The sequence below is a fragment of the Dama dama genome, chromosome 6 (genome assembly GCF_033118175.1).
Source record: "Dama dama isolate Ldn47 chromosome 6, ASM3311817v1, whole genome shotgun sequence".
Classification (NCBI taxonomy): domain Eukaryota; kingdom Metazoa; phylum Chordata; class Mammalia; order Artiodactyla; family Cervidae; genus Dama; species Dama dama.
In genome coordinates this window covers 4,406,692-4,429,101 of record NC_083686.1, presented here as the reverse complement: position 1 = coordinate 4,429,101, position 22,410 = coordinate 4,406,692, and the positions used below count along the sequence as shown (strand labels likewise).

Here is a 22,410-nt window from a genome sequence, read left to right as displayed (position 1 = left end):
ATCTTCCAGAATTTATTTTTGCCTCCTTAATAAAAAGAGCCCTGTCGCATTTCCTTAGCTTGTCTTCTGGATTTTTTCTTTCTTTTTTTTTTTAACCGGTATTTTAAACCGCCCACTGCAGCCATCCCAGGACGCGGCGAGGAGGTGGTGGGAGAGGAGGAGAGCACAGACAGGTGGAGCGTGTGCCCCCGAAGGCGGGGACCCGGGCGGCGGCGGCCCGGGGGCGGGGAGGGGCGGTGACGGAGTTCAGGAGCCCCACGCGCCCCTGCACCCGGGGGCGGGGGGGGGGGGGTGCGTCTCCGCTCCGACGTCCCGCACACCGCGGGTGGTGGTGGTGGGGCTCCCGCTTGCAGTCCTCCAACCCCCTTCCCGCCTGCGACCCCAGCACCCACCCGCCGCTGCACCGCTCCCACCAGCCAGCAGGCCCCTCTGTGCGCGCGCGCGCGGCCCCGAAGGCGCCCGGGAGTCGGCCGGAGGGGCGGGGCCGGGGCGGGGCGGCGGCGCTGATGTAATCCCGGCGCCTGGGCGGAAGGATATGGAGCGCAGCCGGCTGGCGGGGCGCTGAGGCCGGTTGCCGGGTAACGGAGCGGAGCGGCCGCGGTGCACCGCCCCCCCCCGCCCCCCGCCCTCCGCCGAGTGGCGCCGCCGCCGCCGCCGCCGCCGCCGCTTTACGTCAGGCGCCCGCCCCGGCCCGCCCGGCGCTCGGCAGCCGCTCGGAGCCCGCGGAGCGAGGAGGCGCCCCCGCCGCGGCCGCCGCGCCGCCCGGCCGCTCGCTCGGCAGGTACCGCGGGGCTGGGCCGGGGCCGGGCCGGGGCTGGGCCGGGGCGGGCGGGGCCGGGCCCCGGGCGTGTGGTACGCTCCCGGCGCGGGGACCCCGGCGCCTGGGGGGCGCGGGCGGCGGCGGCGGCGGCGCGCGGGCCGGACGATGAGTGCGCACAATGGGCCGCGCTGGGAGCGGCTCTCCGGGGAGTCGAGGCGGGGCGCGCGGGACCCCGAGGGCCGGGCCGGGCCGGCGGGGTGGGCGCTCGCGGCGGCGCTGCCTCCTCTCGTCCTGCATTGTCCTTTAGGGGCTCCCCTCCGACCCCGGGGAAGGGAAGCGGCCGGCGGGGGCGGGCGGGCGGGCGGGCGCGCGGGCCTGTGGCTCTCTGCGCGCGCGGGGCGGGCCCTGCGGCGCCAGGTCCGGCGAAGGTTATACGGCCGCGCGCGCGCGCGCTCCGGAGGGCCGGAGCCGGCCTCCTGTGCTGGCCGCCAGCGCGAGCGTACCCCCCGGCGCCACCGAGCAGCGGGGTGGTCGCCGGGGAGAGATGCCTGCGCCCCGGCATCCGCGGCGCCCTGAGCAGCGGGGTGATCACCGGAGAGATAGATGCCTGCGCCCCGGGACACAGCGGGGCGGCGCGCGCTTGTACTCGGGCCTGCTGGGGCAGACCACCAAAATCGTGGCAGAACCCGGGTTTTCGATTTCTCTCCTTCGCCACCTTTCATTTTTTTGTGCTCTAGAGGCAAGCTCAGGAGAGCCAACCTCGCCAAAAAAAAAAAAAACTCTAGGCGATTTAGCGGGTCGGGGGGACAGAACTAAGTATGGTTTCTGCTAATCACTTGCGGGTGAATGCTTGGATGTCTAGCCCGTGCGTGTGTGCTATGCTCAGTCGTGTGTCCGACTCTTTGCGACCCCCCACCCCCAATGGACTGTAGCTCGCCAGGCTCCTCTCCCCATGGAATTCTCCAGGTTAAAATACTGGAGTGGCGTTGACATGCCCTTCTCCAAGGGATCTTCCTGACCCAGGGATCGAACCCGGGCATCCCGCATTGCAGGGGGATTCTTTACCGACTGAGCCACCAGGGAAGCCCCCTGGATATCTAGGATACTTGGATGTCGGATATTTCGTCTAGGTTCCTAAGAGTGAGGTTTACACGTCTGGGTCTTTGCGTGTTTTTTTTTTTTTTTTTTTTAAAAAAAAACAAACAGTGGTAGGAGATCGGTGAAGAGTTGGGGGCAAGCAGTTTTGATAATAGGTGACGTCCTGGCTAAAACTAACTACAGTCAAATCCTAGAGCTAGCTAGGTGCCAGAGCACCTTGACTATTTCATAAGACTTTGAATCCGACGTGAGGAGTTCTCCCACTTTGCAGCCTGAAGGTCAAATATTCTCCTATCGGTTATTTTGGATTGATCCATTCATAGGTGGTTCTTAGGCTCTTGATGACATTTCTTTGCGACAGAAATGATTCCTGAAAGTGTGTCTTTGCATACCTATATTTATGCGTAGGTATACACTTTTGGGGCTTCCCTGGTGACTCAATGATAAAGAATCTGCCTGCAATGCGGGAGATCTGGTTCTCGTCCCTGGGTTGGGACGATCCCCTGGAGAACGTAATGGCCAGTCACTCCAGTATTCTTGCCTGGAGAATCCCATGGACAAGAGGATCCTGGTGGGCTACAGTCCTTGGAGTCCCAAAGAGTTGGACCCAACTGAACGACTAACGTTTATACTTATATGTAAGCTTCTTGCAATGAATACTTATTGTGTTCTATATTCAGTTACTGTACTTGCTAAATAATTTTTAGTAATTCAAAAATATTTACTGTTTCAGTTTGGGCACATGTGTAACAGTTTTTACATAAACCTGTGTCATCTAGTTTGGCCACTGAAATATTGAAGGAAGTAGAGAATATTACTCTTAAATATTTAATATTGCAGAAGATAGAAGTAGAGGTACAGATGCATTGTTTTTCAGGAAAAGTACAGGTCTTTACCATGAGGCCAACAGAAGGCAAATCTGTAACTATTTTAAGGGTAATTAGCTTATTTGTTACACAAGTTGTAACCATTTAAGAAAAGTAAATGGAATTTTAGAAACTCTTTTAAAGATGTCATAGATGACTCTGTGCTTTATTTTGCAGTAGCATTTTCAAAAGCAGTAAGATTGATTTTATTTTGCCTTGTGTGGAGAAGTGCAGAGCCTAGGTTCTCCCTATTGTAGCAGCATTTGACTTGGAGCAGTTAATGGCCCTCTGAGCCAGTTTTCTCATCTGTAAAATGGGGAGCGTAATGATACTTGTCTCACAGGATGGTTGGAATGATCAGGTGAGGGGAGATGTGAAGTTGTTCTGTCAGCCTTCAGTCCCTTTTAAAATATGAGCTGGTGCTAATGTGTCAAAGCTTCTGATTCCTGTCCTGGCTTAGAGCTTTCTTAGGCTCCTCCCCGACCTTTCCTGTCTGCACTTTGACCGGCTGTCAGGTCATCTTTCCGAAGCACAGATTGGATCTTGTCAGTCTCTGGCTCAGAAAGCTTCTAACCCTGCCTGTTGTGTGGAGACCGCAATCCAGACCCCGCAGTCTGGCCCCAGCCGCTCTGAACCTCACCTGTCGTCTTGGTTCCCTTCTCACACTGCCCCGCGAGAGGGCTCTCAGTTCTCTGATCAGCCTAGCTGCTTCAATCCCTTTTGTAATCTTTTTCTCCAGTTGGAATGCCCTGTCTCACTTCCACCCACTCCACTTTTTTAAAAGTCCACATCTGATTTTAGGTCCTGTCTGGAGCCCTTTGGAAATCCTATCAAAGTGAATTATTCATTTCTGCAGTCACAGTCCTCTATTTTTACTTTCATTATTGCCTGTATCACGTGTTGTGTTTGTTAAACTCTGGCTGTGGTGACCGTGTCATTGTTTTATCCCCAACATGAAAATGTCTAAATGTTTGCTGAATAAAGGCAAAGTCTGTAATCCACCTTATGAAGAATATTATTATTATAAAGTATTTTACTAGCAAACATCAGTACCAACCACGGCACTGGGAATCTGGGAATGAGGTTTAGGATGTTGAAGATAGTTAATACTGAGAATATTTCTTTTCAATTATTTTTGATCTCTCATAAAACACCAAGTGGTATTTTTATACAAAAATAACAGACAAACCACCTCTGCCCTGTGTGTTGAAACTTTCAGGGTCCACAAGCCAGCACTGCTGACTGAAGTCAGTTTCTTGGGAGAGGGGATCAGAGCACACGTTTTAAAACATTCCTTACCTTTGAAATATAATTGCATTCCCAGCAGATTACCAGCATTTTGTTTAAAACATTTTTGGTGGGTTTATTTTTTGGAGATTTTTATGCTCATAAAAAGTAAACTGCTTTAGAGGGTGCTTGTTTAAAATCCGTCAGGTCCGGATTTGGAAGACTCAGGTTTGTGTCTCGGCTCATCCCTCACCCCTGGGTCACTGTGGGCAAGTTAGCTAAATCTCTCTTGAACTTCTGTTTCTTTATTTTGTGAGAAGTCTGTGCTATTTTTGCTTTGCGGTGTCACTTAAAGTGGCTGTTCTTTGTGCACTGTGCGCCCTCCTTCAGCTAAAAGGTAAGAAGGATGGCATAACGTCACAGGACGCTCGTCCTCCTCGTCCCCAGGCTGGAAACTTTCTGAGTCTTCCTTTTCTTGAGATTTTTACCAAGTCTGTCTCCATGTGTCTTTTCCATCAACCTCCCCCCCCCCCCCCCCCCCCCCCCCCCCCCCCCCCCGCAGCAGTTCCTCTGCCCCTGCCCTCCCTGGCTCCTGTCTGTCCTTGTGGAGGTTGTTCCTGTAGGTAGACCTGCTGACTGGCCTCCCTTTCTCTAGTGCTCCTGTTTTTACCAGAATTATTCAGTATGTAAAGTCAGATCATATCACACCTGCGCCCCACCCCCCAACTCTGCCCCAGGTATATAGCAGAGGTTCTCAACATCTCCCTCCATTCTATCACACCTGAGGGTTATGACCTAGTTCTGTCCCACAAAGATTTTCCCCTTGGAGGCATCACCACCTGGCCAGCTGAGAATTAGTGTTAAAGGGTTAGGAAACCATTGAGACCTATGCCATCTGGCATCATTGTAACTTTTAGCTTCATCTCTCACCACCTGGTGTTTCAACACTTAGACCTCTGGCCACTTCCGTGGTTGTTTGTCTGATTTCTTTACTCTGGAATGGCTTTTCTGCTTTTTTTTTCCCTTCTTAGCAGAATCCTTAATACCGAAGGCTTGACTTCAGTGCCGCTGCGTCTATGAAAGAAGCTTCCTCTGACTTTCAGAATCAACTCCTCACTGTCCGCCCACACGGTGCTTGAGGCTGCCCCCACTCACCTGTTTCTTCTTTCTGACTTTTCAGTTTATTCGTTCCATGGATTATAAACTCCTTAAGGAAAGAGAGGAAATTCTTGACCATGGCTGACTCTCCCTCTAGTGTGTGATACAGTGTTTCACACAGTCTTACTGGTTTAAATGCTGGGCTGAATTAACTCGAGCAGTCTACGTTCTCTGAATTTGGCAGAAGGGGAGTGGGGTTGGAATGGCTGTGTGTGCGAGCTTCATGAACCTACGAGCCACTCAGAGCAGGGCCCAGCGCGCAGTCAGTGCTCAGGGAGTGGCAGCCTTTAGCTGTTAATTGCAGCAGGTGTAGAGAACACCAGCGGTTGGGTAGGTGTGTCGATTGAGTGTATATGTTGGTTACTGTTACGGTGTTCCCAGATTTATTTCTGGCTCCTGTGTAAAGGAGAAAGAATAATCATCTGGTCTCCCCACCCTCATTGTTCCACTGGTTTTGAGAATAAGCAAAAAAGTGAGTGTTGGGTTGGAGGGAGCGTTTGCACAAGCAGATGCATGGTGGTGGTCTGGAATTATTCTGAAGACAAGTTAAGTCTTTCTGTAAGTGAGCTTAAGAAAGTGGGAAAGGGATTGTCATGTTTTCTCCTCGGTTTTTTGTTGTTTTTTTTTTAAGTAAAGCACGTGTTTTTGTTGTAATCTGGCGGTAGAATCTTACATATATGTTTCTCACTTTGCTTTCCTTTCCTGCTGCGCGGGGTCTCGTTGCGGCACGAGGGTTTTATCTGGTTGCAGCGCGTGGGGGCCAGTCTGGCCGCAGTGCGCAGGCGTCTCACTGCGGGGGCTCCTCCTGTCGAGCGGGGGCTCGGGGACTGCGGCTTTGGTCGCTTTGGCGCCCGGGCTTGTCTGCCTCTCAGCATGTGGCCTCTTCGCAGACGAGGGGTTGAACCCACGGCCCCTGCACTGAAAGGCATCTTCTTTGCCACTGAGCCAGAGGGCCGTCCTCCTTATGCAGTATCTGTAATGACTGGAAGTTCTGTTTCTGACATCATCTCCGAAGCTTCTTCCTGTCCCCAGGCCTTCTCTGGAGTTCTCTGTCTCTCCCTATGTCTGCTCAAGCAGTCTTGCTGGAGAGGGAGAAGCTTGGTGCTGAAAACCAGCTGTAATTCTGAAACTTTTAATGAAACATTGAGTTACTGTTTTTAAGATGATACACGTTACTGATTGACAGGCTGTATCCGGCGTGGTATCTGGTTCTAACACAACATGAAATTCCCTAAACTTGCAGCCACGTAAGAGTGTGTTTCGATTGCTACTTTGCTGACCTTATTTATGATTATGAGCTTAAAAAAAAACACACACACACACATTGGAAATCTCTATATTTCTAATCAGTCTCTCTTAAAACCCACCGCAGAGAATTGAGGGTGATCTGTCCCAGGGGATGAGCCTAGTATGGGTTAGAACTGAAAGCACTAGGACAGTTTAGAAGGGGAACAACTGCAGAAGCGCTGGCGATGGTGTTGCTTTGCGTCTGTGTTCCTCATTAACGGAGTGAAGAGAGAAGGTGAGTTCTGTGAGTGCGGGCTCTGTGTGTGTGCACACGTGTGTATGTGTATGTGGCTATGTGACAGGAAGCGAGACCAGACACCGTGTGTGTGCGTGTGCGTGTGGTCTCTGTCGGGCCGGCATAGGGAGTGGTCACTCAGCGCCCTGCGTGCCCCCTGAGCCAGTCACGTGTGGAGGAGCGGCGGGCCCCGGCAAGTCTTCAGAGTTCTTGTTCGGTGATAACGGTTGTTAACTTCAGTAACAGGGAGAGGTAGGAAGCGGGGCGGGATGTGTTTTCCCTTCCAGCCAGGAGTCTGTTTTCTAGCCCAGTTACATTTCCCAAAGTACCTGTGGTATCTTAATAGCCAGGGCAGAACTGTTTCAAAATTGTTTGCCCAAGTTTGGGCCTTCAGTCAAGCTCTTTATTTATTTATTTTTCCTTCAGTTATGAGCCTTTTCTTAGGTGTCTGATAACCTTTTGCTCCTCGCTAGCATCTTCCTTGAAGATTTTAATGGTGAGAAAGTTGAAGACAATACTTCATTGAAGTACAGTCGACTTACAAAACTGGATTAGGTTTGGTCTCACAACATCGTGATTCAGTTATTTTTACACATCGACAGAATGTCACCAGGAGAAAGCTGAAATTGAACAGACTCACTTGTGGTCCTTTATTTGGTGGTGGTGACTTGCCACTGCTTCCTTTGATTACCCCCATAGATAATGATTACTGGTCATATTGTTAATTTTTTGTTAGTATCATCAAAGCTGTTTCTTATTTTTATAAAGTATAAAACTTAATTTATTAAAACTGTTTTGTATGATTTACCAAAACATGGTTTTGAATGTGTGTGTGTGCTCAGTCGCTAAGTTGTGTCCGACTCTGTGACCCCGTGGACTGTAGCCCGCCAGGCTTCCCTGCCCATGGGGTTCTCCAGGTAGGAGCACTGGAGTGGGTTGCCGTGCCCTCCTCCAGATCCCCCCGACCCAGGGGTTGAATCTATGTCCCCCGCTTGTCTTGCCTTGCAGGTGGATTCTTTACTCACTGAGCCACCTGGGAAGCCCCTGTTTTGAATACAGGCAACTCTTTTAAAACCTGTTTATTTATTTACTTTTTTAAGCCTTTTTTTTTTTTTTTAAGTACATGTTAAATCTAAAAAAGTAAGTTTAAGTTGATCAGAAAAATCTCTTTCACTCCCTGCCCATCCTGTACTCATTTTGAAAAATGACTGATAAACTTCTTGGCTGTCATAGAAAAAAAAACTATGTCTGTACTTGAAACTTGCGGAGTCTCAGTGGAGAGTGTCATGTGTAAACACACACTTTATATCTGGAGTGCTTTCCGTACCAGCATCTGTGTCTTCCCCACTTGTGTAGATCTGCTTCACTGTGTTTTCCTTGATGTGCCTAGTTTTCTATGGTGTGGATGTGCCAGAATTTAGTTGATGGAGTGGACTTCCAAGTTGTTATTGTAACACTGCAAACATTTCTGTACATAATGTTTTGGTGAACTTTCTTGAGAAACCCCCTTACTCTAGGCAGCCTAAAAAAAGAAAAACTAACCAGCAAGCTTCTAATTTCTTTAAATTATCATTGATAATATTAATGATCATGATCATATTAATGATTATCATAATTATAGTATTAATGATTATGATCAATTAAATGATCATATTAAACATTTTCTTGGTGGCTTTATTAGTTTTAATAATTTTAGACATTAGCCTGGGCGTTTTCTTCTTTGAAGTAGTCCTGAGGATTCAGTTCAGTTCATTCGCTCAGTCGTGTCTGACTCTTTGCAGTCCCAGGGACTGCAGCACGCCAGGTCTCCCTGTCCATCACCAACTCCCGGAGCTTGCTCAAACTCATGTCCATTGAGTCAGTCATGCCATCCAACCATCTCATCCTCTGTTGTCCCCTTCTCCTCCTGCCTTCAGTCTTTCCCAGCACCAGGGTCTTTTCTAGTGAGTCAGTTCTTCACATTAGGTGACCAAAGTATTGGAGTTTCAGCTTTAGCATCAGTCCTTCCAATGAATATTCAGGACTGATTTCCTTTAGGACTGACTGGTTTGATCTCCTTGCAGTCCAGGGGACTCTCAAGAGTCTTTTCCCAAACCACAGTTCAAAAGCATCAATTCTTTGGCGCTCAAGCTTTCTTCATAGTCCAACTCTCACATCCATACATGACTACTGGAAAAACCATAGCTTTGACTAGATGGACTTTTGTTGGCAAAGTAATGTCTCTGCGTTTTAATATGCTGTCTAGGTTGGTCATAGCTTTTCTTCCAAGCAGCAAGCATCTTTTAATTTCATGGCTGCAGTCACTATTTGCAGTGATTTTTGGAGCCCAAAAAAATAAAGTCTGTCACTGAGGGTGGCAGTCCTGAAGGTGCGTAGGGTCATTTGGGGCTTTATTTAGTTGACAAGTGGTCAGAGTTGGTGGTGAAGTCGGAAGGCGAGGGATTCTTAGAAGCAGCTACAGAGGAGAGTGAGCTCACACTTGGTAAAGTACGTCCTCCACGTGAGGCCTGTTGTTGGGGACCTTAGGTGAACTGTCTGTTGTACTCCTCGTGACAGCTCTTGAGAGAGGTGGTGGTGTCTTCATTTTAGTGATGAGGAAGCTGGAGCCCAGAGGTCTCAGGACACTTCCCTAAAGTTAACACACGACGCACGGCAGAGCAGGAGCCCCACCGTCTTTCTTTGTAACTTAAAAATGGACATCCTTTCCATGGCCCGGCTCTTCCTGGAGATTCACTCGTTTCCACAGTACTTGGCTGCGCTCACAGTGTCCCAGGCGTAGATGCCAGGATGGTTAGACGCGTGGGAGACGACCACGAGGGGGCGAGGGAGGGAGCAGGGGTGCTGGGAGGCGCCCTCGGCTCCCCCTCGGCTCCCCGTCCCCCGTCCCCCGTGCGATCCTGCTCACGCAGGAAGAAGAGGTGGCGGAGGGCTGGGCAGTCTGGAGGCAGCCTTGGCCAGGCTTCGGGCTCTGTTAGAAGACGAGGGCCGGCACCCCCTCCTGGTCAGCACTGCTGGGAGCAAGCAGCCCGGGGAAACATGGCCTGATGTCTGCCCTGGTGATGCTGCACATGCAGCGGCCGGAGGCTCTGGTCAGCTCGGCCCCCCACGGCAGGCGGTCTCAGGGGACTGTCCGACCACCCGTGGCCCACCACACCGTCCCGTGTTGGGGGTGGGGGTGGGGGAGAGTCAGCAGGTGGACACACGGGCCACGTGAAGACGTAGGCCAGAGGGCTGCTGTGTTTTTAGGGTGGACAGGGAGTGGCTCTCTCGCAAGAAGACCCTCAAGCGGAGACCTGGGGGAAACAAGGGAGACAGGTGGGGAGCCATCTGAGAGGCAGAGCAGCGCTCGGGAGGGCAGAGCAAGTAGAAAACCCCCATCCTGGGTCATCATGAAGGCAGGACCAGGAGGATTGGCTGATGGGTCGGTGGAATGTGAAAGGGACCGGAGGAGTCAAGGCTGATTCCAGAGCCTTTGGCTTGAGCAGTGGGAGCATGGACTTGAGCTCGATCGATGTTGGGAAGGTCATGGCAAGGATGCTGGTGGTGGTGGTGGTGGTGAAGAATTTGTGGGGTTTTTTGGTTTGTTTTTTTTTATTTTTAAGAGACGTTGTGAGTTGAGATACCGATTAGACACCTGTCCGGTAGCTTGATGGTTCTATAATTTTGGGATTCAAGAGAGAGGAGAAGGTGAGAGGAAGTGTGGAAAGATCTCTTTGTAGACGTGTTTACAGTCATAGGAGTGGAGATCAGCTAGGCCTGGCCATTGAGTAAGGTGGCCGCCTGAGCCACATGCGGCTTCAGGGTGCAGGAAACGGGGCTAGGTTGACTTGAGATGTCCCGTGTCAACGGTGCGCCACATTTCAAAGCCTTAGTATGGGGGGAAAGAACGTAAAATAGGTCACTAATGACTTTTACCTTGATTATATTTGGAGTGATAAAATTGGGGGTCTCTCGAGTTATATTATTAAAATGAATTTCATCTGTTTTTCTTTAATATGGGTGCTAGGAACTTTTAAATCACGTTGGTGTGACTCGGGTCTTGCTGCTGGATGGTGCCCAAGGAGGAAGTGAGTGTGAACAGAGAAGTGCCAGGGAGGCCAGGGCAGGGGCAGGGCGGGGCGGGCGCGGTCGTCGCCTCTGCAGCTGGAGGGGAAGAGAAGTGCCGGAGAGCGGGGCGCCCTGAGCCCCTCTCCCAGCCGGGCGTGAGTCCAGGGCAACCGAGGCTTGGAGCTGGGCTGTCGAGCGGGCTCGCTCCCTACCCTGTTTTGTTTTTGTGTTTTAAGTGAGTCTCATCAGGACAAGAAGGCAGCCTTTCCCACAAGAGTTATAACGTAGCCTCTGCGGACGCAGCCCTTGGCGGTAGGAAGGAGCCCACATTCAGAGGACTGGACGCAGTTCAGGCAGGCAAGTGACTGTAACCCTCAAAGCCTTGCTGCCAAGGCTTCCTCTCATCTTGCAACCTTCCCCTGATGAAACGACTGTGAGAATTCGTCGCCTGCCTTTTCCCGTTCTCAGCCCCTGAGTGAACCTCGCTACCGTGTTACCGTCCGCTACCTGAGCCTCTGGTTTTCTGGTTTACAGGTAGCTCAGGTGGCTGGTGCCTCCTCGGCGTGATTCCCACCCCCCCCACCCCCCACCCCCAGGTCCACTTCCAGCCTGCCCAGGGCTCCGGAGCTGAGGAGCATGCCTGGGGCTTCACTGGCAGCAGGCGGGCAGAGGACCTCCTGGTGCCGCTCAGGGGCTTCTTCTTAGTAGGTCAGTAGGTGTCCCAGGCTTCCCTGGTGACTCAGAGTAAAGAATCTGCCTGCAAGTGCAGGAGACCTGGGTCCAGTCCTTGGGTCAGGAAGATCCCCTGGAGAAGGGAATGGCAACCCATTCCAGTGTTCTTGCCTGGAGAATCCCACGGATGGAGGAGCCTGGCTTGTAACATTGTACAGGAGGTGGTGACCAAAACCATCCGAAAGGAAAAAAAATGCAAGAAGGTAAAGTGGTGTTCTGAGGAGGAGTCAGACGCGACTGAGCAGCTCAACTGAGGAGGCTTTACAAATAGTTGAGAAAAGAGAAGCAAAAAGTAGGGGAGAAAGGGAAAGATATACCCAACTGAATGCAGAGTTCTAGAGAATAGCAAGGAGAGATAAGAAAGCCTTCCTAAGTGAACAGTGCAGAGAAATAAAGGAAAACAATAGAATGGGAAAGACTAGAGATCTCTTCAAGAAAATTGGAGGTATCAAGGGAACTTCATGCAAAGATGGGTATAGTAAAGGACAGAAAGAGTAAGGACCTAACAGAGACAGAAGAGATTAAAAAGAGGTATGGTGTGTCTACCTCAACATATTTAATCTAAATTAAGCTCGTCTTATCTTGCTATTTTCCTTAACTTTGGATTTGCTGTTTTCGTAAACTTTCAATGGAAAATTAAATGCTTGAACTTGACATCTAAAAAACAAAAGAGGTGGCAAGAATACATGAAGAGTTATACAAAAAAGGTCTTAATGACTCAGATAACCATGATGGAGTGGTCACTCACCTAGAGCCAGACATCTTGAATTGTGAAGTCAAGTGGGCCTTAGGAAGCATTACTACAAACACAGCTAGCGGAAGTGATAGAATTCCCGCTAAGCTATTTCAGATCCTAAGAGATGATGCTTTGAAAGTACTGCATTCAATGTGCCAGCAAATTTGGAAAACTCTTCAGTGGCCACAGGACTGGAAAAGGTCAGTTTTCATCCCAGTCCCAAAGAAGGGCAGTGCTAAAGGATGTTCAAACTACTGCACAACTGCACTCATTTTACATGTTAGTAAGGTTATGTTCAAAATCCTTCAAGCTAGGTTTCAGCAGTTTGTAGACTGAGAGCTTCCATATGAACAGGCTAGGTTTAGAAAAGGCAGAGGAGTCAGAGATCAAATTCCCAGCATCCATCGACTCATAGAGAAAGCAAGGGAATTCCAGAAAAACATCTGCTTCACTGACTGTGCGAAAGCCTTTGACTGTGTAGATCACAACAAACTGTGGAAAATTCTTAAAGATGGGAATACCAGACCACCTTACCTGTCTCCTGAGAAACCTGTCTGCAGGATAAGAAGCAACAGTTAGAACCGGACATGGATCAACGGACTGGTTCAAAATTGGGAGAGGAGTGCGTCAAAGCTGTGTACTGGCACCCTGTTTATTTAACTTCTAAAGAGAGTACATCATGCAAAATGCCAGGCTGGATGACTCACAAGCGGGAATCAAGATTGCCAGGAGAAATGTCAGCAACCTCAGATGTATAGATGATACCACTCTAATGGCAGAAAGTGAAGGAAAACTAAAGAGCCTCTTGATGAGGATGAAAGAGGAGAGTGAAAAAGCTGGCATGAACCTCTACATTAAAAAAACCAAGATAATGGCATCTGGACCCATAAATTTGTGGCAAATAGATGGGGAAAAAGTAGAAGCAGTGACAGATTTTATTTTCTTGGGCTCCAAAATCACTGTGGACGGTGACTTCAGCCATGAAAGTAAAAGACACTTGCTCCTTGGAAGGAAAGTTATTGACAAACCTAGACAACCATATAGTTTTTCCAGTAGTCATGTATGGATGTGAGAGTTGGACTGTAAAGAAGGCTGAGCGCTGAAAAATTGATGCTTTCAAACTGTGGTGCTGGAGAAAACTCTTGAAAGCCCCTTGGACTGTAAGGAGATCAAACCAGTCACTCCAGAAGAAATCAACTCTGAATATTTATTAGAAGGACTGATGCTTTAGCTCCAATGTTTTGGCCATCTGATGCAAAGAGCCAGTTCATTGGAAAAGACCCTGATGCTGGGAAAGATTGAGGGCAGGAGGAGAAGGGGGCAACAGAGGATGAGATGGTTGGGTGGCATCACTAATTCAATTAACATGAGTTTGAGCAAACTCCGGGAGATGGTGAAAGACAGGGAGGCCCAGCGTGCTGCAGTCCATGGGGTCGCCAAGAGTCGGACATGACTTAGCAATTGTACGACAACTTATATCAGGCGAGTATTTTTGCTCTTAGATATTACACTTCCCCCCCCCCCCCCCTTCATTTCATTCTCTTGTCTCCAGACAAGCACATGTTCAAGTGGAAGAACAGTGTTTCTAGGCTGTTTCACTGACCACGCGGTAGACACTGTCCCAGAACCGAAACGCGTCTTAAGTGGGACATACTGGGGCCCTGCCTGCGCGGGCCGGCCGTACCCTTGAGAGGGCTCGGGGAGCACCCCGCCGTCTGTACGGCTGCCCTGGAGCAGGGCCCATCTCGCTCTCTCTCTGGCTCTGGCCTCAGCTCTCCCAGCTTCTCACGAAGCCTCGAGACCTGTGGGGACAGTGACGCGTATCCAGAAACCATCATTAAGAAGGATATGCTAGCTGGGGAGGTGGGGTAAGAATCTGCCTGCCAACACAGGGGACACAATCGATCCCTGGTCCAGGAAGGTCGCACATGCCTTGGAGCAACTAAGCCTGTTCGCCACAACTACCTAAACCATAGCCCTAAAGCCTGTGCTCCGCAACGGGAGAAGCCGCTGCAATGAGAAACCTGAGCACCGCAGCTGGAGGAGCCCTCGCTTGCCTCAACTTAGAGAAGGCCTGGGTGCAACAGTGAAGATCCAGCACAACCAAATAAGCAGATTAATAAAAAGAAGGATGGGCTAGATGCGAAGTAAAAAGGCTTGTCTTTGACTCTTCAAAATCGTATGCTGGCAAGGCTGCAAGTCACATGGTTTGGCGGAGAGGACACAGCTTTGGACCTGGGCCCACAGTGACCCCGATCCTGATACGGGACCTTGAGTGCACGCTTCAGTTTCTTAACCCATGAGACGAGGAGGTTTGGCTGACCTCAGTGCTTGCTGATGCTGTGAAGGAGGGATCTGCACAACGTAGGGGCTCAGACGTTTGCTGAATGAATGAATGGGTAGAAGAATTCTTAGCCCGGGTGACTTCCTGCGTGAGGCAGGGGCTGGGGTGATGGGCAGGCCCCCCCCCCCACCTGTGCCCCTTCAGCCCCTCTGAGGTTTAGTCCTGGGATCTGCCACCTTGAGAAATGTTTGAACAACCCTGGATTAGGCGGCCCCTCTCTGAGCATGTCACCTCCCTGGACACCTTTTACCGGGATAAACGTTGCTGGAGAAGAAACGCAGCTGGAGTCACACGTAGGGTGGGCCGTGCCGCAGACGGCTAGGGCCGTTAAATAGGGCCCCGGCGGCTGCGGACCACAGATGTTCTCGCTCGGTCCTGGAGTCAGCAGGCCCCCTGGCGTCGGCAGGGTTGGCTCCTGGAGATGCTGCGGGAGGACCCGCTCCGTGCCCCTCCTGACCTCTGGGGCTGCATTTCTCGGTGTGCAGGCACACCAGTCTGGTCTCTGCCTCCGTCTTCATGTGACGCCCTTTGAGTGTGTCTGCCTCGATTTCCTCTTCCTTCTGAGGACATCAGTCGCTGACACAGGGTCTGAGCAGAGGTAGATGGAAAAATGAATAGTGGTTGTGAGAGAATGAAGAGGAGTGACTGACTGAGAGTGAGTCCATAGCCTAGGACTTTGATTAGTGCACTCGTGTTCTTAAAACGCGTTTCCACAGAGTGGAATCGTGGGCTCGGCCTCTTCTGCAGGGCGAACCATGTGCAGGCATGATCATTTCGTGCATGTGCTGAAGTCACTTCTCCTGGCTTTTAAATTGCTGGACAGTATTCCACCACTGCCTTCCAGGTGAGGCTGCCTGTGTCCCCCACGGTGTCTTGCACGAAGTAGACTTACCCCAAGTGGCGGCTGTTTCTGATGTTTCAGCTAAGGGGCCTGTGACTCTGATGGGGCCGTCGGTTCCTTTGTGAGTCCTTTGGTGGGCGGGTGCTCTAGAAAGCAGGTGCAGACAGTTTAGCATGCAGCGTGGGGATTCGGACGTGCCCGAGGGGGCCGCACCTGCACGCGGAAGGGAGCTGTCGGGCCGCCCAGCAGGCCCAGCCCAACCTTGCTTCCTTCCCGCCATGGGGAGCCGCAGAGCTCCAGTTACCCCAGATTGGAGCCGTGTGCGTGCGCCAGTCACTCACCACATGGGGCAGTCCTGGGAGGGGGCACGGTGCGGCCAGTGGGGCGGCGTTTTTATTAGAATGTTTTTGAGTGACTTGGTTTACTGGCTGACCTTCTGGAGAAATACAGGGTAGGGCTGTTCCCCTTTGTCTCTGACTCCACTCAACACCCCCCCACCATCTATGTAATATGTACATATGTGGGGGGGGGTGACACCCCTGTGTATGTAATATGTACATATGTGTGTGCAGGGATGACACCCTCCATGTGTGTAATATGTACATGTGGGGTGGTGACAGCCCCCGTCTATGTAATGTGTACATATGTGTGTGCAGGGGTGACACCCTATGTGTATGTAATGTGTACATGTGGGGGGGGGTGACACCCCCTGTGTATGTGATGTGTACATGTGTGTGTGGGGTGACAGCCCCCATCTATGTAATGTGTACATGTGTGTGCAGGGGTGACACCCTCTGTGCGTAACATGTACATGTGTGTGGGGTGATACCCCCCCACTGTATATGTAACGCGTACATATGTGAGAGGGGCTACACCCCACCGTGTGTAGCATGTACATGTGTGTGGGTGACACCCCACCATGTATGTAATATGTACATATGTGGGGCGACACCCCCACTGTATGTAACATGCATGTGTGTGGGAGTGGCTCCCCTCACCATGTGTGTAATGTGCACATGTGGGGGGCGCTGACACCCCCACCGTATGTAACATGTGTGTGTGTGGGAGTGGCTGCCCTCACCATGTATGTACTGCGCACATGTGGGGGGCGCTGACACCCCCACCGTATGTAACATGCGTGTGTGTGGGAGTGGCTGCCCTCACCATGTATGTACTGCGCACATGTGGGGGCGCTGACACCCCCACCGTATGTAACGTGTGTGTGTGGGAGTGGCTGCCCTCACCATGTATGTACTGCGCACATGTGGGGGCGCTGACACCCCCACCGTATGTAACATGTGTGTGTGTGGGAGTGGCTGCCCTCACCATGTATGTACTGCGCACATGTGGGGGGCGCTGACACCCCCACCGTATGTAACATGCGTGTGTGTGGGAGTGGCTGCCCTCACCATGTGTGTACTGTGCACATGTGGGGGGCGCTGACACCCCCACCGAGTGTGTAACATGCACGTGTGGGGGGTTCGATGGGGAACAAAGTGATATGCACATTAAGCTTTTCTTTCCCAGATTAAACACACTGGCTTCCTGAAACTTACATTACTTCACGTGTTATCTGTGCTGACCTGCTGTTTTCTTGGTGTGGTCTAGCCTTCCTTGATTTTCTGCGTGTTTTCAAATATTTATCAGTCGCATGGAGCTCCTTGGAGCAACAGCTTCTCAAAAATTTGAAACCCTGTATAATGTGAATTAAATCCTCATCTCATTTAATCCGGCCTCTCTCTTTCCCCTGCTGATTCATCCCGCTTTGATGATGGTAGGATCTCTTACAGAATCCATGGTCCAGTTGTGCTGTTCAAGCAGGACGGAGTCCCTGGAAAGCCAGACTTAGATGCAGACCAGTGCCGCTGAGGCCGTCCCCTTTGGGGCCAGAAGGACCCCTCTGGGTTGTTGTGAGTCGTTACGGGGTAGTCTGCAGCGGTGAGGAGCTTGACTCTGGCGTCAGCTCAGCCTGCTTTCAAATCCCAACTCTTCCTCTTTTCTTTCTGTTTGGGGAAATTCATTTCCTCAGTTTCAGTTTCCTCATCTGTAAAAAAGGGAACGCTTAGATGGTAAGGCTTCAGTAAGCATAAGCTGCTTCTGTTGTTGCTGGAAGAAAACCACAGCTTCTGTTATAAGGAAGAGAAAGGATCTTTGCTCACTCATTCTGGATTCAGGTGACTGAGCTGTTCCTATGGTCTTAGATGTCATCTAGCAGGAAATGTGCTTAACCAATAAAGAATGTCTGCGGAAAACCTAGAGAGACATCCTCCTTAGTGAGGAAGTGTGGAAACATTTCCTGTATAATCACGTCCACGACGCAGGACGCCCCGCTGGTGCCGCTGCCCTTCCCCGCGCTTCGCAGCCCAGCCCGTGCGTCAGTGGGGCGGGATGTGCAGATGACCACTGTGGAGAAGACCTAGGAGCATCTGGAACCTGGTATCTGGGAATAAAGCTAACAGCCACGGTCCATGTAAAAAGCTTAGGATTTGAACACATCCGTGAAATTTTAAAGAGTTTTGACCTGTATTGGGGCTCTTTATATAAATCATTTCACTCTGTCTTTTGAGGGAAGGAGTTACTTAGTTTTGTTTTTTCAATAATGTTTTTTTTTTTGCTGCACCTCGTGGCATGTGGGATCTTAGTTCCCCAACCAAGGATCAAACCCACACCCCATGCGTTGGGAGCATGAGTCTTAACCCCTGGACCACCAAGGAAATCCCGGAGAGTTTTAATTAGTGTAAAATTCCAATCCATAATGTATCACCTTTGTTGAGTATCACACTTTGCTGAGTATGGTTTTTTTTTTTTTTTTTTTTGTATCCAAAACTTGTTTATTGGGATGGTTTCCCGTTCATCTTGAGACAGGGTGCTTTTAGTGCTGCTTCCATCTGAAAGAGCATCCTTCTGTAAGCCTTGCTTTTCCTCCTGTGGGCTGGCAGAGGACAGTAGAGCAACCAACACACAAAACTACTGTTTGTGCGTGGCTAAAGACGGTGGTGGTTTTATAGCATCCTGGGCATTTTACATCCATGAAATAGGAATTGGGGCTCTGCACCAGGCGCTTCTTGTGTTTCCTCTTCTCCTCTTCTGGAGAGGGATGAAGAAGATCCTTTGCGAGAGGCATGTTCTCATGAGGAGGTCATCACCGCCGGAAAGGGCTGAGTATGGTATTTTAAATATATTTTTTAGGAATGTTGCACTGTTAGCCTGTCTTTAAGCCTGTCTCATATTTTGGGTTTTGAAAAGCATATCCGTTTCATTGATCTAAGGAGAATTACATAAGACAAGTAGTCACTTGGGCTCCAAGTGTCATAGGGCTTCTCAGCGTGTTTCCCAAATTCAGGGATGTAGCATTTCTGAGGTTTGCAGCACGTTTGTTAGATCAGGTACCGTGCTTCTCGCCTGCATCTCCACCAGCCCCAGGGTCTACCCTCTGAGCGCCATCCTTTTTCCTCCAATGTGGATCCATTGGCCAGTTGGATTCACTCTTGGCAGTGGTTCTGCCCATAACATCCTGTGTTAACATCAGATGTCTGCACTGATCCCCTAAAAAATAGCTTGGTGGTTGTGTGAAATAGAAACACACTCCAGACCGTTTCCGTGGCTGCAGACACCCCCGCGGTGTTCAGGTGCCTGCCTTCCCGCGGTGCTTGTCGTGTGTACCGGTAGATAGTCACAGCACGGAGGATGTGGGCTCAGCCAGCGGCCTCTATGTGTACGTCATCAAAGGTGATAAATGAGAACCCAGGCATGCCCCGGGGAAAAGGGAGACCCTGGAAGCTTCCGATACCACAAAGAAAGGAGTACTGATTGACTTTACTAAATAGAATAGTACAGTTTATGCAGATTATTTATAGAAAAGGAGAAGGATATACCTAGTGATATCATTCCTAAATTAGTCTTCAGTTTTTTTTTAATTTTTTAAAATTAAAAACTTATTATTTTTTTGGCCACGCTGAGTCTTTGTAGCTGCTTTCTCTGGTTGCAGAGGGTGGGGACGAGTCTGGTTGAGCTGTGCGGGGCTTCTCCTCGTGGGGGCGTCTCCTGCTGAAGACCACAGGCTCTGGAGCACTCGGGCTTCAGCAGTTGTGTTGCACAGACTGAACTGTCCCACAACATGCGGATCTTCCCAGAGCAGGGATCGAGCCCTGGTCCCCTCCATTGGCAGGTGGATTCTTAACCACTGGACCACCAGGGAAGTCCCAGGTTAACTTTTCAGTCCTGTGAAAATTGAGGCTGTAAGGACCTTAGGTGATCTATGTCTTGCTCACAGTGTGGGCCTTAGAGAAAATGTTAATTCTTTCTGGTTAGAAGATTATATTTACCAAAGCATATTCTGAGGAACACAAAACAGGTCTTTAGCAAGTATGGAAATGCCACTTTGTTTCCTTCCTGGAGGTTCCACCGGCATATTATTACCATATTAAAAAGTTTCAAGATGTCCTAAAATTAAAAAAGAAAAAACTCCTAACTCATGCAAAAAGGAAGTAGTTCTATAACAGAAGTGATACATTTTTATGTCACCTGGAATACACCTTGGAGAAACTAGCAGGCTCTCTTTTAAACCTTGACACTGTTCATTTAAATAGCTTCCCAGAGGCTATACATGGTTATCTTAAGAGTTGCATCTAAAAACTTGATCTAATCTTTGAAGCATGTAATTAATGGATGCAGAATGAAAATATGTATAGCAAACCTGTTCTGAGTTTTCAAATCTGTATCATTTTGCAAAATCAAATAGAGGATTTTATTTCGATTCTTGAAAATTTCTGACTAGTAAGATACAAGTCAGATAACCTGTATAAAATTTTCATACTGAATTAGGTATCTCTCGTTGACAGACCTAAAACATTACCCAAATAGTGCTTCTTACCTAGGTTCATTTTAGAGAACTGTGATATTATTATTAATATTACTTTTCATACTGTTCGTGGGGTTCCCGCAGCAAGAATACTGGAGTGGTTTGCCATTTCCTCCTCCGGTGGACCACATTTTGTCAGAACTCTTCATTGTGACCCGTCCATCTTGGGTGGCCCTGCACGGCATGTTTCACAGCTTCGTTGAGTTAATACAAGCACTTCTTTCATGACAAGGCTGTGATCCATGACACGGGAGCCTGGCATGGTGCATTCCACGGGGTCACAAAGAGTTGGACATGACTTAGTGACCGAACGACAACAATGCGTATTAAGTAATACAGTGGCTTTTAATAGTAACTACCAAAAAATTGGCTCACTGTCTCACCAGTGAGTTGTAGGATTTCCGGCCGTTTTTCTCCCACTCATTCAAACTCAGAAGATAGATTACTTTGTAGTTTTGAGATGAGTAGTTGAAAGCTGTAAAATTTTTGTACGTAAGACATCTTGACAGGCAGCAGTATCACTTTGAAAACTTACTGTAATTCACAGTGATCTACTCTTTTACTTAATAGAATGTTTCATCCTTGAGAGAGTAGTTTTCATTATGTTGGAGTTTTTTGCATTTTCAAAAATTCCAAAAATCTGCCTGGTTTGTTTTGTTTTGTTTTGTTTCCAAATAAACTTGCTTTTGAAACTTCCCCAGCGGTCCAGTGGTTAGGAATCCGCACTCCACTGCAGGGGCACAGTTGCCATCCCTGGTCAGGGAAGCTCCCTGTGAAAACAAAACTAATAAACTCACTTTGGGTTCGTGAAAATATGCATTTATTAAAGTAAGGTCAATTTAACTTGCTCCTAACAATTTTTTAGGTTCCTAAAATTTAGTTGTTCCATCCCTTTTCCAACATTTTTTCTAAAAGCTTTCCAGAATTCCATAGTAGTGAACTTTGTTTCAATTTGGGGGTTTTCTTTGATAGCTGCGTTGTAATCTTTTAGACTACTACTTCACTTCAGATACAGGTATATACATTTCTGTCTCCCTTTTGACCCAGATGGCTTCATGTATGTTTTTTTATCCTGTAAACTGTATGACATGAAATTTGCCCCTTTTAGGGGAAAAAAAGGGCATTTTTCTAAATCTCTGTAAAGACTTTTTTAAAGGCATAAAAACTACCATTTTACAGCCCCGCTAAAGAATTCTGATGTCTAAGCTAAACGCTTCATTGGTTACTGTACCGTGACAACCTGCAAATAAATTACAATCTTTGAAAAAGCAGTTCGGCTTTTCAGACCAGAAGTGTTAAGCAGTGAGTAGTGAGTCAGCAAGTACCTGCCAGTCCAGTAAGACTTAGAAATAAAGTGGGGCTACTGGATGCAAGCAGTTCATCTGCTTCATGCTCAGCCCAGTTAAAGCTATCAGAATGGGAAGGCTAGTCTGGACTGTGATTTCTATGAGCATTTGACAATAGCACAGTCCGTAGAGGAGAATTCATCCCAGTTGGACAAGTTCTTCTCTTTTATTCATTCTCATCTCACACTTGATCTGCATCGCATCCGTTTTGCTTTAATGGGAGTCTGTTTAGTACTTCTGATTCTCAGGTAGAACTGAGCACTTTCTCCTGTTTTTTGCCTTCATACAGTCGGTTCTTCCTTCTAAACAGATACTAACCAAGGTCTGTTACACGGCAGTGGTTTATTAAGGCATTTGCTAGTTACTTTTATTGTCAGGTAGTAGTCTTATTTATCTATGAGAACTGTCCTACATTCATGAAAAAAATCCATTTTGTTTGTCCCTAGAGGATATACACTGATCATTTCTGATTACCTGGCTAGTAAAAGTGGAACTTCTTAATCTATTATGCAGTTCTTCCTGTTTGCACAGAAGGAACTCATGTCCCACACTAGATTTGTTGATTGCATTATATTATAATGGAGCCTTATTCATTTCCTAGGTCTAGACACACTTCTCGATGGGGAAGAGACTGTAGGTCTGATTGTCCATTTCTATACAGTTTTCCAGTTACATGGCTAAACAGGTTTACATGACCAGCTTTTAGCCCCTGATCCTGTCCTCAGTGATACAGCTGTGGGGTAGAATCCATAGTTCTCTGTGGGTTTTCTCTTCGAGCCATACATTGGCTCTGGAGCCAGGCTACCTACTAAAGAGAATAAGCAGTACGTTGTGTTCCAAATCGGTGTACTGAGATCTGAAAATAATAGGCA

The 22,410-nt window shown here is 49.0% G+C and overlaps 2 protein-coding genes across 2 annotated transcripts in view; one reads left to right on the top strand and one right to left on the bottom strand.

Annotated features, from left to right (window-relative positions):
* Nucleotides 1-705: 705 nt before the first annotated feature.
* The window catches only part of KIAA0232 (KIAA0232 ortholog), an 87,407-nt gene continuing 65,702 nt past the window's right edge, over nucleotides 706-22,410 (top strand). Inside the window, exon 1 of the mRNA XM_061145445.1 lies at nucleotides 706-781. The gene's annotated coding sequence lies outside the window, so the exon portion shown is untranslated. The remainder of the gene's footprint in view (nucleotides 782-22,410) is intronic.
* On the bottom strand, nucleotides 18,183-18,842 carry LOC133058449 (small ribosomal subunit protein eS27-like). Its single transcript, XM_061145147.1, has one exon. It carries the CDS (start codon nucleotides 18,453-18,455, stop codon nucleotides 18,204-18,206), a length of 252 nt encoding a protein of 83 aa, XP_061001130.1. The 5' UTR covers nucleotides 18,456-18,842; the 3' UTR covers nucleotides 18,183-18,203.